This window comes from Budorcas taxicolor, chromosome 13, assembly GCF_023091745.1.
Source record: "Budorcas taxicolor isolate Tak-1 chromosome 13, Takin1.1, whole genome shotgun sequence".
NCBI classification, from domain to species: Eukaryota; Metazoa; Chordata; class Mammalia; order Artiodactyla; family Bovidae; genus Budorcas; species Budorcas taxicolor.
In genome coordinates this window covers 67,723,297-67,736,333 of record NC_068922.1, presented here as the reverse complement: position 1 = coordinate 67,736,333, position 13,037 = coordinate 67,723,297, and the positions used below count along the sequence as shown (strand labels likewise).

Here is a 13,037-nt window from a genome sequence, read left to right as displayed (position 1 = left end):
CCACCACTCAACCCTATGAAATGACTGACCGGAAGCCATCAGCACTGGGGCCTGAAAAGTGGAGCTAAGAACGGGGATGGACGGCAAGGGAACCCAGACTGGCACTGCGGCCACTAAGAGCAAGCAGCAATGGTCACAGGCTGTGCTGGTGCTGAAGCTGGTGCCAGAGAGAGGAGCTGAGGGACTGGGCGACTCTCCATGTTCACGGCCAAAGTGAAAGGGTGAGGTGGGAGGGACAGAGGGCAGCAGAACGTGAGCACACTCTGCAGGTTCACAAAGAAGGGTCTTGTTATGAGCAAGGTTTTTCTGGATGACGACTGGCTTCTAACCACCGCCACGGCCTCTGCCATCTCTCACCACTATCATCCTTGTCCCCTGCCTCCCTGCAGGTCCCCTCACCCAGTCACTTGCTGTCGAACATCTCCACCTCACTCCTGTGTCACACACACAGCCCGGGTGCTCAGCCAGTGTCTGCAGACCGGACAGAGACGGGCCGGAGCGCTGCCTGGCCCAGGGGCCTCCTTGTGATGGTGCCCTCTAGCCCTTGGGGAGACCGGCTTCGGCACAGAACCCGCAGAGTGTGAACGAGCACAGAGAGGCCCGTCCCTGGGCCTCAGGACGACACCGCCCCATGCCACCTCCCAGCGCAGACTCCCCTGCGCTGTCCAACAAGAGCAGCTGGCTTCAGAAGGAAGACGCTGCAAAGTCGTGGAAATGTCACTAATGGTATCTGAGCGCCTGTGTGGGGCTTGAGAGGGCTCATTCTTGTGGAACGACTAGGGTACAAAGTCTTGGGAGCTGCCAGGCCATCGGGCCCTGCTGGTCTCTCAGCCAGGCTAAGTCAGAGCCCTCTGACGAGGTCACGTGGTCCTGCAGAGACATGTAAAGGGGCCCCGGGGCCAAGGCTGGCATTTCACGGTTACAGGCCTTTCATGGTGATGATCCATCTCCACACACGAAGGGCTGCAACATGACACAGGGCACAACGCTGGGAGGCCTGCCTGCCCTGCTGGGGGCTGCCCAGGAGGTGGAGAGATGGCGACAGATGGGACCCACAGGCAGAGGTGGCCAGGGACGCCTTGCTGACTCCAGCCTGATCTCCTGATTTGATTTGTGGTCTCGCCCCAGGGGATGTGGATTCCGCCCCTTTGCCTCATCCCACCCCAACAGAAGTTCAACAGGATCAGCCCTGGTCCTAAATTCAGACTTTATGAAAGCATTTCTGACCTTTCTCCACAAGGATCCCAATCAGAAACTGGTGAGAACTGGCACTTCTTTGGGACTTTATAGAAACAATATCCCATGTCTGCTCTAACGATGTCTGGAGGGCATTTGATCACATGATCTTGCTCTATGGGGCTCCCTGTGCCCATGTGACCCCAAAGTTGCTATGTGCAGAGCCTCTGGTTTCTCAGCTGATGTCAAGCGCTCGCTTGTAAAAATTCATTGGACTGTCTTAAAATATAGACCAGGAGAACCACGGATGGGAGGGACTACATTTACTTTAAGTATAAAGGTTTACTATTATTAACAAGTGACCACTATTATTTACATGTTTATAAAACAGAAATAAAAATGACATACACGTTTGGTGCCAAAAGTGGCACATCCAAACTAGGATCAGTACAAAAATAAACTTTCAAGCTATGTGCTTGCAGACATCATCCCAGCCAAGCAGCCCCGGGGACGATGACACCAGTGCCTGCTGGAAGGGCCCCCGCCTTCTCACAAGAACCCAAGCAAACACACAGAAGACAAACGGACAAGGTATGTTCCTGAGCTACAGAAGCTTAGAGCCTCTAAACGGTTGTGAATTTCTGCTACCGAAGATCTGGGATGGGTTTCGAGCAGATGAGCTTTCACTAGTGGCATTGGGACATGGTACCGTGCGCGGAAGGGGAGCTAAGCTGCTTGTGAAGCCAAGGAGCCGTGTGCACAGGAGTCCTCTCTGTTGACTGCCAATCCTTGCAAATCTCCCAAATGCAGACAAACAGGAACATGGGCAGAGGGAAACAGAAGCTACTTGGCTTGAGAGCCCCGGTGCCCATTAAACATGCCCCTGGGTGACTGGCAGAAATCCGCCGCATTTCCAGGGTCTCATCATAGATATGCGCCATGTCCACACTTGGCCAAGGACCTCACTGGTCAATAAAGGAGGGGTCCCAGCAGGGAGAGCAAGGCCAGCCCAGCAAAGCCCTGCCCACCCCATGTGGTGCTTCAGTCTGCAGCAGTCCACCTTCCTCCCTGCTCCCCATGAAGCTGGGCTGGAGTTCATGCCTGGTGACAGGGGCACGCTGGGCCAGGGAGGGTGCTGGGTGAGCCAAGAGCACGGGCTTTCCAACTCCTGCGCAGCAGGACGCCTGCCCAGGCCCAGACTCCTCTGGATCCCAGCGAGGAATGCAGATGCTGAGGGGAGCGGGCAGGAGGGGGCTGTGAACGGGCTGCAGCCCACTGCAGAGCCGCTGAAGGGTCCACAGGAGCCGACGCCAGCTTGTCTACCCTGGGCCGGGGGTGACAGCGTGGAGGAGGGGACACCGAGCAGCCCCTGCAGCGGCCGCCAGCTCTGCTCACTGGTCCTGGACCTTGGCCCTCTTGGCTTTTAGGGACAGGTGCTACAAGAGAAGAGAAAACAGCATCACTGGGGTGGGTCCAAGGAAGCAGCCTTGAGCACGATTCCCTGGAAGTGACCAAATCAAAGCTTCCACCTGGTTCACACTTTCTCAGTAAACACCCTGCCCCACAGGCAACAGTTTGGAGGGGAAAAGCCCAAGGGACCAACAAAGGCACCAGGGCTTCAGTAAGCCGCACAGGCCGAGGTCGGGCTGCCTGGGGCTCTGAGGGCAGCTGTCAGTGAGACGTGGCTCACCCTCTGCCCCAGCCCTTCTGCCAGCCCTGCAGCCCAACAGCCAGGTTGCTCAGAGGGCTAGACCAAAGATCTCCTCAAGTTTCCTAGAATTTCTTGAGAACAGTCAAGGGAAGGTATCTTTCCCTTGGGAACAAAAAGGTCGGCCAACCTAGCCAGCCATCCCCAGAGGCTCAAGGTCCTGCTCTCATGACGCCTGTGCAAGAGCAGGGAAAACACACAGGAACAGGACACTTCCTGGTGACCCTTTCTTCCTGGTTTCTCTTTCAGAAATGTCACTCTTTAGCAGTGCAAGCAACCCAGGAAGTCTAACACTATAATCATGGGCGTCAGATAACAGGATTGGGGGATATAACCATTCTTTACACTCGAAAGTAAAGCCAAAAGTGCTTTACTCATAAAGTACGCATCTGAAGCAGGGAGTGTAAACAGGAGCTTTTAATAAAGGTCTTCTGTTCCCCAGCTGATGCCCTCTCAATAGTTTTAATCCAACAGCCAGGCGACATCCTGAGCATGCTGCCCTCACACAGCAGGCTCTTCACTGGAAGGACGTCAATCCCCCAGCTGCGAGCAGAGCAGGGCTGCCAGCCCCAGCACGCACAGTGCCCAAACCCCGCCTCTTGGCGCGACTATGATGCGCTCGAGACAGCCATCCCCATCACCAAGGGAAAACCTCAGGGCCTGAAAGAGTGCAGGCGCAGAAGAAAGCGCAGCACCCCACAAGCACGATAGGATGGGGTGCTGAGGAAGCAGGACACAGGTGTAAATGAGCTGCAGGAAGTCACACTTTCTAACCACTTATGGCCGAGAAGAGAAAGAACAAAGTGCTGGTCGCTCGGTCACATCTGACTCTGCAACCCCATGGACTGTAGCCCGCCAGGCTCCTCCATCCATGGAATTCTCCAGGCAAGGATACCGGAGTGGGTAGCCACTCCCTTCTCCAGGGGATCTTCCCGACCCAGGGATCAGACCCAGGTCTCCCACATTGCAGGCGGATTCTTTATCGTCTGAGCCACCAGGGAAGCCCAAGAATACTGGAGTGGCTACCTATCCCGTCTCCAGGGGATCTTCCCAACACAGGGATCGAATCCACGTCTCCTGCATTGCAGGCGGATTCTTTACTGTCTGAGCCACCAGGGAAGCCCATGCCCGAGAAAGGACCAATACAGATTCCAGCAAAGGCCCTGGTGAAGAGGGTTCTCCCTCGATCCCAAAGATAGCTCAGAATCAGGAGAAAAAGCCTGAGGACTTGAAAGGCAGATCTCTGGACAGGTCCCCCGTCTCCCTCTCCAGCTGCAGGTCTTGCTGAATGTCTCCTAATTCTCTCCTCCGCGCACTTCACCTGACATGACCCCACCCACCAATGGAAGACACCCACAGCCTTAGCTTAGGAACAGGGATGAGGTCATCATGCTTGTGGGGCCATTTTTGGTGCTCATTTCTGAAGAGAATGTTGTGTATAAACAAAGCGGACTCTGGACCATTTCAGGCCTCTTAACAGGGCAAGAGCAACACTCTAAAAAACACTGGTAATGGAAAGTCACCAACAATGCCAGGAGCAGAGCTGGGGATGACCTGTGGGCTGAGCATGGCCGTGGGGCGCTACGCTGCACTCAGCCAAGGACCCTCCGCCATGCACGGGCAGCCACTGGAGAGTGGCTGGGCTCTTGGAGAAATCAATCCATTTAGGACAAGTTAATAGAAGAAGTGCCTTTGGACTGCTTAGTTAAGGAGGGACCAAGTTTCTTGCAGTAGGAGAGGGTTAGGGCCCTTGCCTGTACAATGAGGTTGTTGAACTAGGTGATTTCTGAGCCCAGCCTCTCTAAAATTACTCTGATCACAAGCAGTCATCAGAGTGGAGCAGATGAGCTGAAAAACAGGCATTTGGGGAAAAAAAAAAGACAAATTTGGCATTCTGCACTTTAACTTTGTGGGTTTGACCTAGAAAAACTGTCATTTTGAGGTGAGAAGGGAAAATGACTCTGCTTCTAGGTTAATTCTGTTCTCCCAGAGTCTAAATGAATCTGAGACAACTTCAGAGCCTCTCTTCTCTAACTGCCTGCCTTTTGTTACACTAACAAGCAGGCTTAAAACTGCACCATTCTCCTTAAGCTCGAGTTTGTGTTTCTAATTGTTCTTTTGGACTTCTGAAGTCTGCTGCGTTCCACCTGAGAGGTTTGGTGGGAGATTATCTTTCATTTTAGGTTTATTCTTATCAGCCCAATGCAGCAAAGAAAACACTGCATTCTTATCAGACCCTGCAGTTGATACCATTTTTAGCTGAAATATCTGGGTGGGGATACAGGAAGTTGAACTATACAGGTTTGAAATGTTTTTTGTTTGGTTGTTTAAGATTCAATATTGAAAGATTTAAAACGACAACTTCCCTTGACATTGCTGGAGGGGGAGGGATGAAAAGATCCTTTCCTTTATAGGATCACAACTCAATGTTTCCAGGAGTTGAGCAAGTGAGATAAACAAAGGAGACAGGACCTGGAGAGTCGCTCACAATAGGCACCATTCCTCAGCCCCTGCTGCAAACTCAGGCTCAGAAACTCAGCAAATTCAACATGTCTTTCAAGAGAATCTTGAAATCCATATTTAATGTGGACTCTCCCAATTTTAAAAGGCACCAACCAAGCCACATTTTGGCCTGAAAACACTGCAGTCTGGCTACAGCTTTGATGAAGTAACAGGTTTGGGCTTCCCTTTTGTGGTAAACAATGGTCAAACTGGACAAAATATCTGAAGCGATAATTTTCAGGTACTGGGTAACAGAGAACACGGGGCTGTAACCCTGGAGAAAAAGGAAACACTCGAGATGAGTGAACGTTATAGTCATTCCAGGTCTCTGCACAGCTCTCCACATTTTGTCGTGTCCAACTCTTTGAGACCCCATGGACTGTAGCCCGCCAGGTGCCTCTGCCCATGGAATTCTCCAGGCAAAACTACTGAAGTGGGTTGCCATTCCCTTCTCCAGAGGAACTTCCCGATCCAGAGATCGAACCTGGGTCTCCCGCATTTCAGGCAGATTCTTTCACCATCTGAGCCACCAGGGGAGGCCCTGTCAGAGGGAAGTGAATCCTAAATACAGAACAGTACAGCTGGGGAGAGGAAACAAAGATCAGAGTTCAGAGCTGCTGAGCCTGCTGGAATTTACAGAACAGGGCATCAGAAAAGAGGAGCTCCAGAAATCAACATAGAGCTACCACCCTTAAACCTCTGGCTAAGTACTAAGCTGCACAGGTGCAGGCCAAGGTTCCATAAGGCTGGCAAAGAACAGGTACTGGGGAGTTGTGACCTGGTATGGAGGAGATTCTGGAGGTCTGCACAGTGCTGGAGACACTGGAGTTCTGAGCAGCCAGAGTGCAAAGGCCTCACTGAACATCCTAGGCATCCAGCTGAGACATCAGAAAGTCCATGTCTTGGGAGCAGGGCTACTAGACACCTGCCCAAAAAAGACTCAAGTCAGGTCTTAGCAGAATTAAACTGACTGCCAGTATGAACTGTCTACTAGAAAAAACTCAATATTCTTTACAGAAAAGACAACAAATTCAGCTCTTCACTACAAACCACCCATAATGTCCAGCACACAACAAAAAATTACTGGACAAGAGAAGCAGGAAATGTGACCCATAATGAGGTAAAAAAACAGTCTAAAAACAAAGTAGATCAGAGACAACAAAGATGCTGAATTAATGCACACGCCCTCCTTAGAAAAAAAGCATATACTACATACACAGCAATGCCCCCACCAAGTGTTTAAAACGAAATAGGTTTAAGCTTGCACACACGTTTGGCAAGGCAATCCTCATCAGAGTATTGGTACTGCTTCTTGTGAACATGGTCCAAAGTGTGACAGAATTCCTTTGGAAATGGTTTAACAGGGTAGAGGGAGAGGGGAAGAGTTAAAGATATATTCTCCTTTCTTTATCATGTAAGCTGGAGGGATTTATTTTTAAATGCACGTGAGCATTTTAAATATCACGTGAGCAAACAGTATGGTGCTTTTACCCAGAACAATCGGAGACTGTGGTAATGGCCTTTCACCTATGTACCACTGGGGGTTGGGGTTAGGGGGCAGGCAAGTTTAGGACATTACACTGAAAAATAAATGTATATTTAAAAACATGAAGAGGCAGGTAACAGGTGGTTTGGCGGTTCATTCCTACCGTTCCTTGCTGATAAAAGTGTGGAGCCAGCTCCAACAGCCAAGCAGACTCAATGGCGGTCACATCTCTCATGTAATACTTGGAGGTTTGCATAACTTCATTGTAGATAACCCTGAAACAAGAAGAAATCACGAGCTAAGTTCCTATATATTATAATTAGAATCGGAACCACAACAATTAGAGATGGTCCCCCTTTCCTTTTAAAATGCATCCACCTGTTCTGTGCGCCAGGCACTACACTAGACCAATGTATTCATGTTGCTCACTTAAGCCTCATGACCTGAGTGGCGGGTACCAGTGTGTCTATTTCACAGAGGAGACTCTAAGTCCCACGTGATTTCCAGGACATCTCAGTTGAACCTTCTGGTTCCTTAGGCTTTTGTTTACAGAACTCTGAACAGAGTCTAATGACTTCATTAGAAAATGGAGAAAGAGAAGCAAAGGCTCACTGATTCTGAAAGGAGCTGGGAATTAACTGTAAAGGGACACAAGGGAACTGTCTAGAGAGATGAAAGTATTCTGTATCTTACTAGGAATATGGATTACATGCACACAGTTGTAATGACTGTTAACAGTTTTCTTTAGGAGCTAATGAGAAGATTGATTGTGGTGATGGCTATATAACCCCGTGAATATATTTAAAGTCACAGGATTGTACACGTTAAGTGGGTAAATTGTATGTATGTGAATTACGTAATATCTCCATAAAGCTGTCAATACACACACACACACACACAAAAGAGGGGGGAGCTTGCCTGAGGCTGAGGTAACAGACACCAAAAAGTCAAGCCAAGAAGGTAATTTAAATCCCCAGATTTTAAGACTGCATATATTAAAATAGATATCAGTTTCCAGGGACGTCCCTGACAGTCCTGTGGTTCAAGGCTCTGCACTTTCATTGCAGGGGCATGGGTTCATTTCCTGGTCGGGGAACTAAGATCACGCATGCCACACCCTGCAGCTGTATCAGATTCCACAGCAAGCATTAGTATCTCCTCCCTGAAGCCAGCCCTTACACCCTGGCCCATGGAAGTGTGACCCTCAGCCACCTATCAAATACATCCCTCTAGGGAAGCCTTTCTCCCCAGGTATTGGAGTCCATCTGTTCTCTGTCGGGCTGTGGAATGGGACCTGGATTCCTCTCTCTGCACAGCTGTACCAAGAGTGAGGACAGAGCGCCTAGTCTGTGGGTGAACACGAATGTCTGCTGAGGGGATCAGCAGGCAGAGGAATAAGACCACTGGCTTAAAGGGATCCTTGACAGAGTAGAAATTCTTTGTAGAACAGAGTCAGCAAACGTGTACTGGGCACCTGGACTCTAGGCTTTGGGGACCCAGAGATGAACCAGAACGAGGCCTTGCCTTCAATGCGCTGACAAAGCAGAGGGGCAGGAGGGGGCTTACCAGCGAGGCGGCTTCTCTGCATAGAGGACCGATGCTGGGTGGATGTGCAATTCATGATCATCACGGATGGTCCTTGGGAAGCAGAGCAATTTTGTCTCAAGTACATTTTAAACACTTTCAGCAAGACCTTCCCACAGATGCATTTAAACTCATCAAAAAGGCAGGCTATACTTCACATAAACAAAACTATCCTCTCCACTCCATCTTCTCTTCACCCCCACTGTCACTTCAGAAATCAAGGATAAATCATGCTAAAAAAGGGAGACGGAAAGCAACACATGGACATCCAAAAAAAAAAAACAAAACAAAAAAACCCTGAGAAATATATTTTTCTGCTTATGTTTATGTTTATCTTCTAGAGGTTCCCTTTCAAAAATTTCCTTGAGGACAGAAATAATATATACAATTACTTCTATAAACTTTTCTATTAACAAGGTTAAACAGTAAAGAGTATGGAAGAGATAAATCGGGGGGAAAGAAAGCTCAATATTGGACTATCCACTTCTCTGAGACAATATTTCAAATGCCAACTCAGATTTGATTCAAGTTAATTCAAAAAAATATTTACGGCACACACAACTATTGGTGAGATCAGCTCATGAGAGAAGATTAACAGATCAGAATGCTGCTGCTCAAACCATAATTACAGAGCACTTCTGCAGGGGCCAGAAATGTGTCAGGAAAATGCTTCAAGGCCATGACCCAGCGCACCTCCAGCGCTGGAATAAAGCCACTGCCCGGGGTGCTGGCTGTCTTACCAGGAGACCAACATTGAACTCTGTCCCAAAGGGACTGACCACCATGAAGCCTGTTGGGTAGCCTGTATTTCTATTGAAGATACTGGTGAAAGACTTTTGTGAATGCTAGTGGGAACTGCTAATTAATACTCTTGAAGAGAGCGGGGTAATCAGAATGACAACAAAATAACGGTTCTCACTGGAGAAGATCACAGCCTGTCCAGGGCTGCCTCGGACAGAACAGCTCAGTGCTGGGAGCTGGGAGGGGAGTACGTACGATGGGCAACAGAACAGTGACAGTGATAGGCCGGAACACCTGGCCTGGGGTGACAAACAGAACATACTAGAAACAAATGTCAAGTGCTATCCTGAGGCCCAGTCAGCAACCAAATTCTAGATGAAGGAGACCTGGCTGCCAAAAAAATCAAATAAGCTCAATGCAATTCTGGGCTCATTAACAAAGCCCAGTGGGAGGAGTTTGGGGGAGAATGGGAACCCGCTTATGCATGCCTGAGTCCCCTAAGGTGTTCATCTGAAACTAACAAAACCTTGTTAATTGGTTATACCCCAATAGAAAATAAAAACCTAAAAAAAAAACACAAAAAAACAGAGCCCAGTGTCTAGAATGGGACACCCCGGTGACTTCAGGATCCCAGGACTATAATATGTTCTCAGGGGAAAAAGCTAACAATAGTCTAGGCAGGAAACCCAAAGACTAGTTAGGGAGAGAGCCTTTTGAGTACTCCCTTATTAAAGAAGGGACTTCCCTTGTGGCTCAGCTGGTAAAGAATCTGCCTGCAATGCGGGAGACCTAGGTTTAATCCCTGGATTGGGAAGATCCTCTGGAGAAGGGAAAGGCTACCCACTCTAGTACTCTGGCCTGCAGAATTCCATGGACTGTGTAGTCTATGAGGTCGCAAACAGCTGGACACGACTGAGTAACTTTCACTTTCACTTATTAAAGAAGAGCACCTTCTGATCACTGCTCTAAAAAACTGGCTAAAGTAAAGTTACAAGACTAAAACCAGCTCAGAAATAGAAAGACAGACTAAAGTAACAATTCAACAAACTGGAAGTGGAGTTTGGAGAAAAGAGGGCTAACCTAGGTGTTAGCTTTCACCAAATTTGAATATATTAGAGGTTATCGGAGGTCATCAGTATTATCTTCTATACCTGGAAAATGAAACTGGAAGAGACAGGCTGTAGTTTTCAGCAGAGGGAGGGGCCGGCTAGCACATGAAGAACACTCACCAACATTCCAGTGTGGCTACAATGTACCTGGGGAGCTTCAGTTGTGCAGACCTCTAAAACATCACGAAGCACCCAACAGCAAAACTAACTTCTTTAGGAGAGAGCACCTGTAATGGTTCCCTCAGGTCCTATTACTCTCTGATTACAACAGATATGTTACCAGCCTGCAGACTTGTAACAGGCTTCCTTGATAGCTCAGTTGGTGAAGAATCCACCTGCAATGCAGGAGACCCCTGTTCCATTCCTGGGTCGGGAAGATCTGCTGGAGAAGGGATAGGCTACGCACTCCAGTATTCTTGGGCTTCCCTGGTGGCTCAGCTGGTAAAAAACACACACGTAATGCAGGAGACCTAGGTTCCATCCCTGGGTTGCCAAGGTCCCCTGAAGAAGGGAAAGGCTACCCACTCCAGTATTCTGGCCTGGAGAATTCCATGGACTGTATAGTTCATCGGGTCGCAAAGAGTCGGCCATGACTGAGCGACCTTCACTATCAGAATTGTAACTATCCTCCTCCTACAACACATGGATGGGCTGAACATTCGAGAATCACTTCCACAAAGTTAAGACATTTTGCTTAAATCTGTACAGTTAACCTCAATGCATCTTTAGAAAGAGGCAAGGTGCAAATAAAGAAAAATGATTTAATTTCTCTGCTTTCTCTGTATGTTGGCTTGCTGTTGGGTTTGGTTCATTTTTAAGATTTTAATGACTTAAGTGACTTCACAAATGACTTCACAAAGTATCATGTTACCTATAAGCTCCAGTAGAATGAAACCTGGCGGCATTTGCAAAGAATCCGGAAACGATGCACCTCAGAACTGGATCTGGATCACCTACACAAACAGAGGGATGGATGAGATGAGACCTCACCTGCCCTACGCTCTGTGCTGTGAGGCCCACCCCAGGCTGCCTTGAGCCACCTTGAAACCAACTCCTGAATGGGTTCAGCCCCACGATTCCCAGTGCCAGATGCCTGCCCTGGCACCGTCTACAGAGGTCCCCACCCTCCACAATGGCTGCTGATGGAAACATGTCAGACTGTTCCCTTAACCTGGGACCCCCCTGCCGCCCGCAATCCCCACACCCCCAGCCACAGAGGACCAGACCAAGGCTGGGCACCAGAACCTACAGAGCCCTCCACAGGCTGGCCAGTGACCCTGGAGCTCCTCTTCAGGAGAGCATTTTGCAGGAATGATGTTCCTTCCCTAAGACACAACCTGGGACGTTAACACTACAACGTTATTTCTGTGACTATAGTTAGTTTGTAATTCTTCAAAATTTTCAAACATCTCAGTTTAACTGGCGTCTGTGTTGCTGTAGTAAACATCTTCCAAGGATAAAGCCTGCTCATTTTAGATGATTTCTACATGATATATCCAAATTATTCTGCAAAAACGACAATGCCATCCATATGGCTTATGACACACGATATTTCATCAATTCTAAGATATACTCTTTTTTACACTTTAACTCACTGAAATCAGGATAGTGAGTGAAGTTGCTCAGTCATGTCCGACTCTTTGCGACCCCGTGGACTGCAGCCCACCAGGCTCCTCTATCCGTGGGATTCTCCAGGCAAGAATACTGGAGTGGGTTGCTATTTCCTTCTCCAGGGGATCTTCCCGACCCAGGGATCGAACCCAGGTCTCCTGCATTCCAGGCAGACGCTTTAACCTCTGAGCCACCAGGGAAGCCCCCAAAAAGCAGGATAGCGTTTTATAATTATAATTGGCAACATTTTTTCTTTCTTAATGACACATAAAATAATGGTAGGTCTTAATCATGTCTTAGATCCAATAAAACATAGTATGTTGGTAAATAAGTTACCAAAAAGTGGTATAATTTACAAAGCCATCAACAGTGCATGACAATGTCGGCTTTAGTGCATTCTTACCAGCCATGTTCTGGCACAAAAGTACCCCTTCTTTAACTGTACACTTATTTGATTATTATTACTGTATTTCTTCTTTTGTGAATTTTCCATTCCATTCTTTTGCCCATTTATCAACTTAGAAATTAGGTTATTTTTTTTCTTAATATGTTAAATAAATTTATTCTATAATAAAGCTTTTGATTTTCTATCCCTTATATCTGCTAAAAATATTTTTTCACTGTTTTCTTTAATATCTAGTTTTTTTTTAATTGGAGGATAATTACTTTACAATGCTGTGTTGGTTTCTGCTGTCAATGTCAGTCACCCACAAGTATACATATATTTCCTCCCTTTTGAAGAGAACTTTTTAATTTGCATGTAGTTTACTGCATTTCCATAATTTTCTCTATTGTTCTTCAGCACAGAACTGAAAAAAATCTCAAATCTACATTCCCAAACACAATCTGATCCTAGACTCAGTCAGCTCCTTCTCTCCACTTGCCCAAAAGAAGTATGCATGTAGAATGTGCATTGTTACCAAAATGAGATCATTTCCAAGGGGTAAAAACTGCCCTCCTTAAGGTGTATGATAGTGGGAAATCTTAAATATTACAAGGATTATGGCCCTCCAGAGCTCAACCCTACCTTACAAAATCTTATCCCTTAGTACTGAATTTCTCTTGGTAAAAGAATTCAAATTCAATGTAACTCTTCTCCTGGGCGAGGGGTTTGATAGGG

The 13,037-nt window shown here is 47.7% G+C and overlaps 1 protein-coding gene across 3 annotated transcripts in view; it reads right to left on the bottom strand.

Annotated features, from left to right (window-relative positions):
* Window positions 1-1,491: 1,491 nt before the first annotated feature.
* DHX35 (DEAH-box helicase 35) overlaps window positions 1,492-13,037 on the bottom strand; it is a 68,286-nt gene continuing 56,740 nt past the window's right edge. For all 3 annotated transcript variants that reach the window (XM_052650544.1, XM_052650546.1, XM_052650545.1), the window contains 4 exons: window positions 11,178-11,259; window positions 8,439-8,510; window positions 7,036-7,147; window positions 1,492-2,612 (listed from right to left, as the gene is read on the bottom strand). In XM_052650544.1, the coding sequence (XP_052506504.1) occupies window positions 2,568-2,612; window positions 7,036-7,147; window positions 8,439-8,510; window positions 11,178-11,259 (311 nt within the window). In that variant the 3' untranslated portion in view covers window positions 1,492-2,567. The remainder of the gene's footprint in view (window positions 2,613-7,035; window positions 7,148-8,438; window positions 8,511-11,177; window positions 11,260-13,037) is intronic.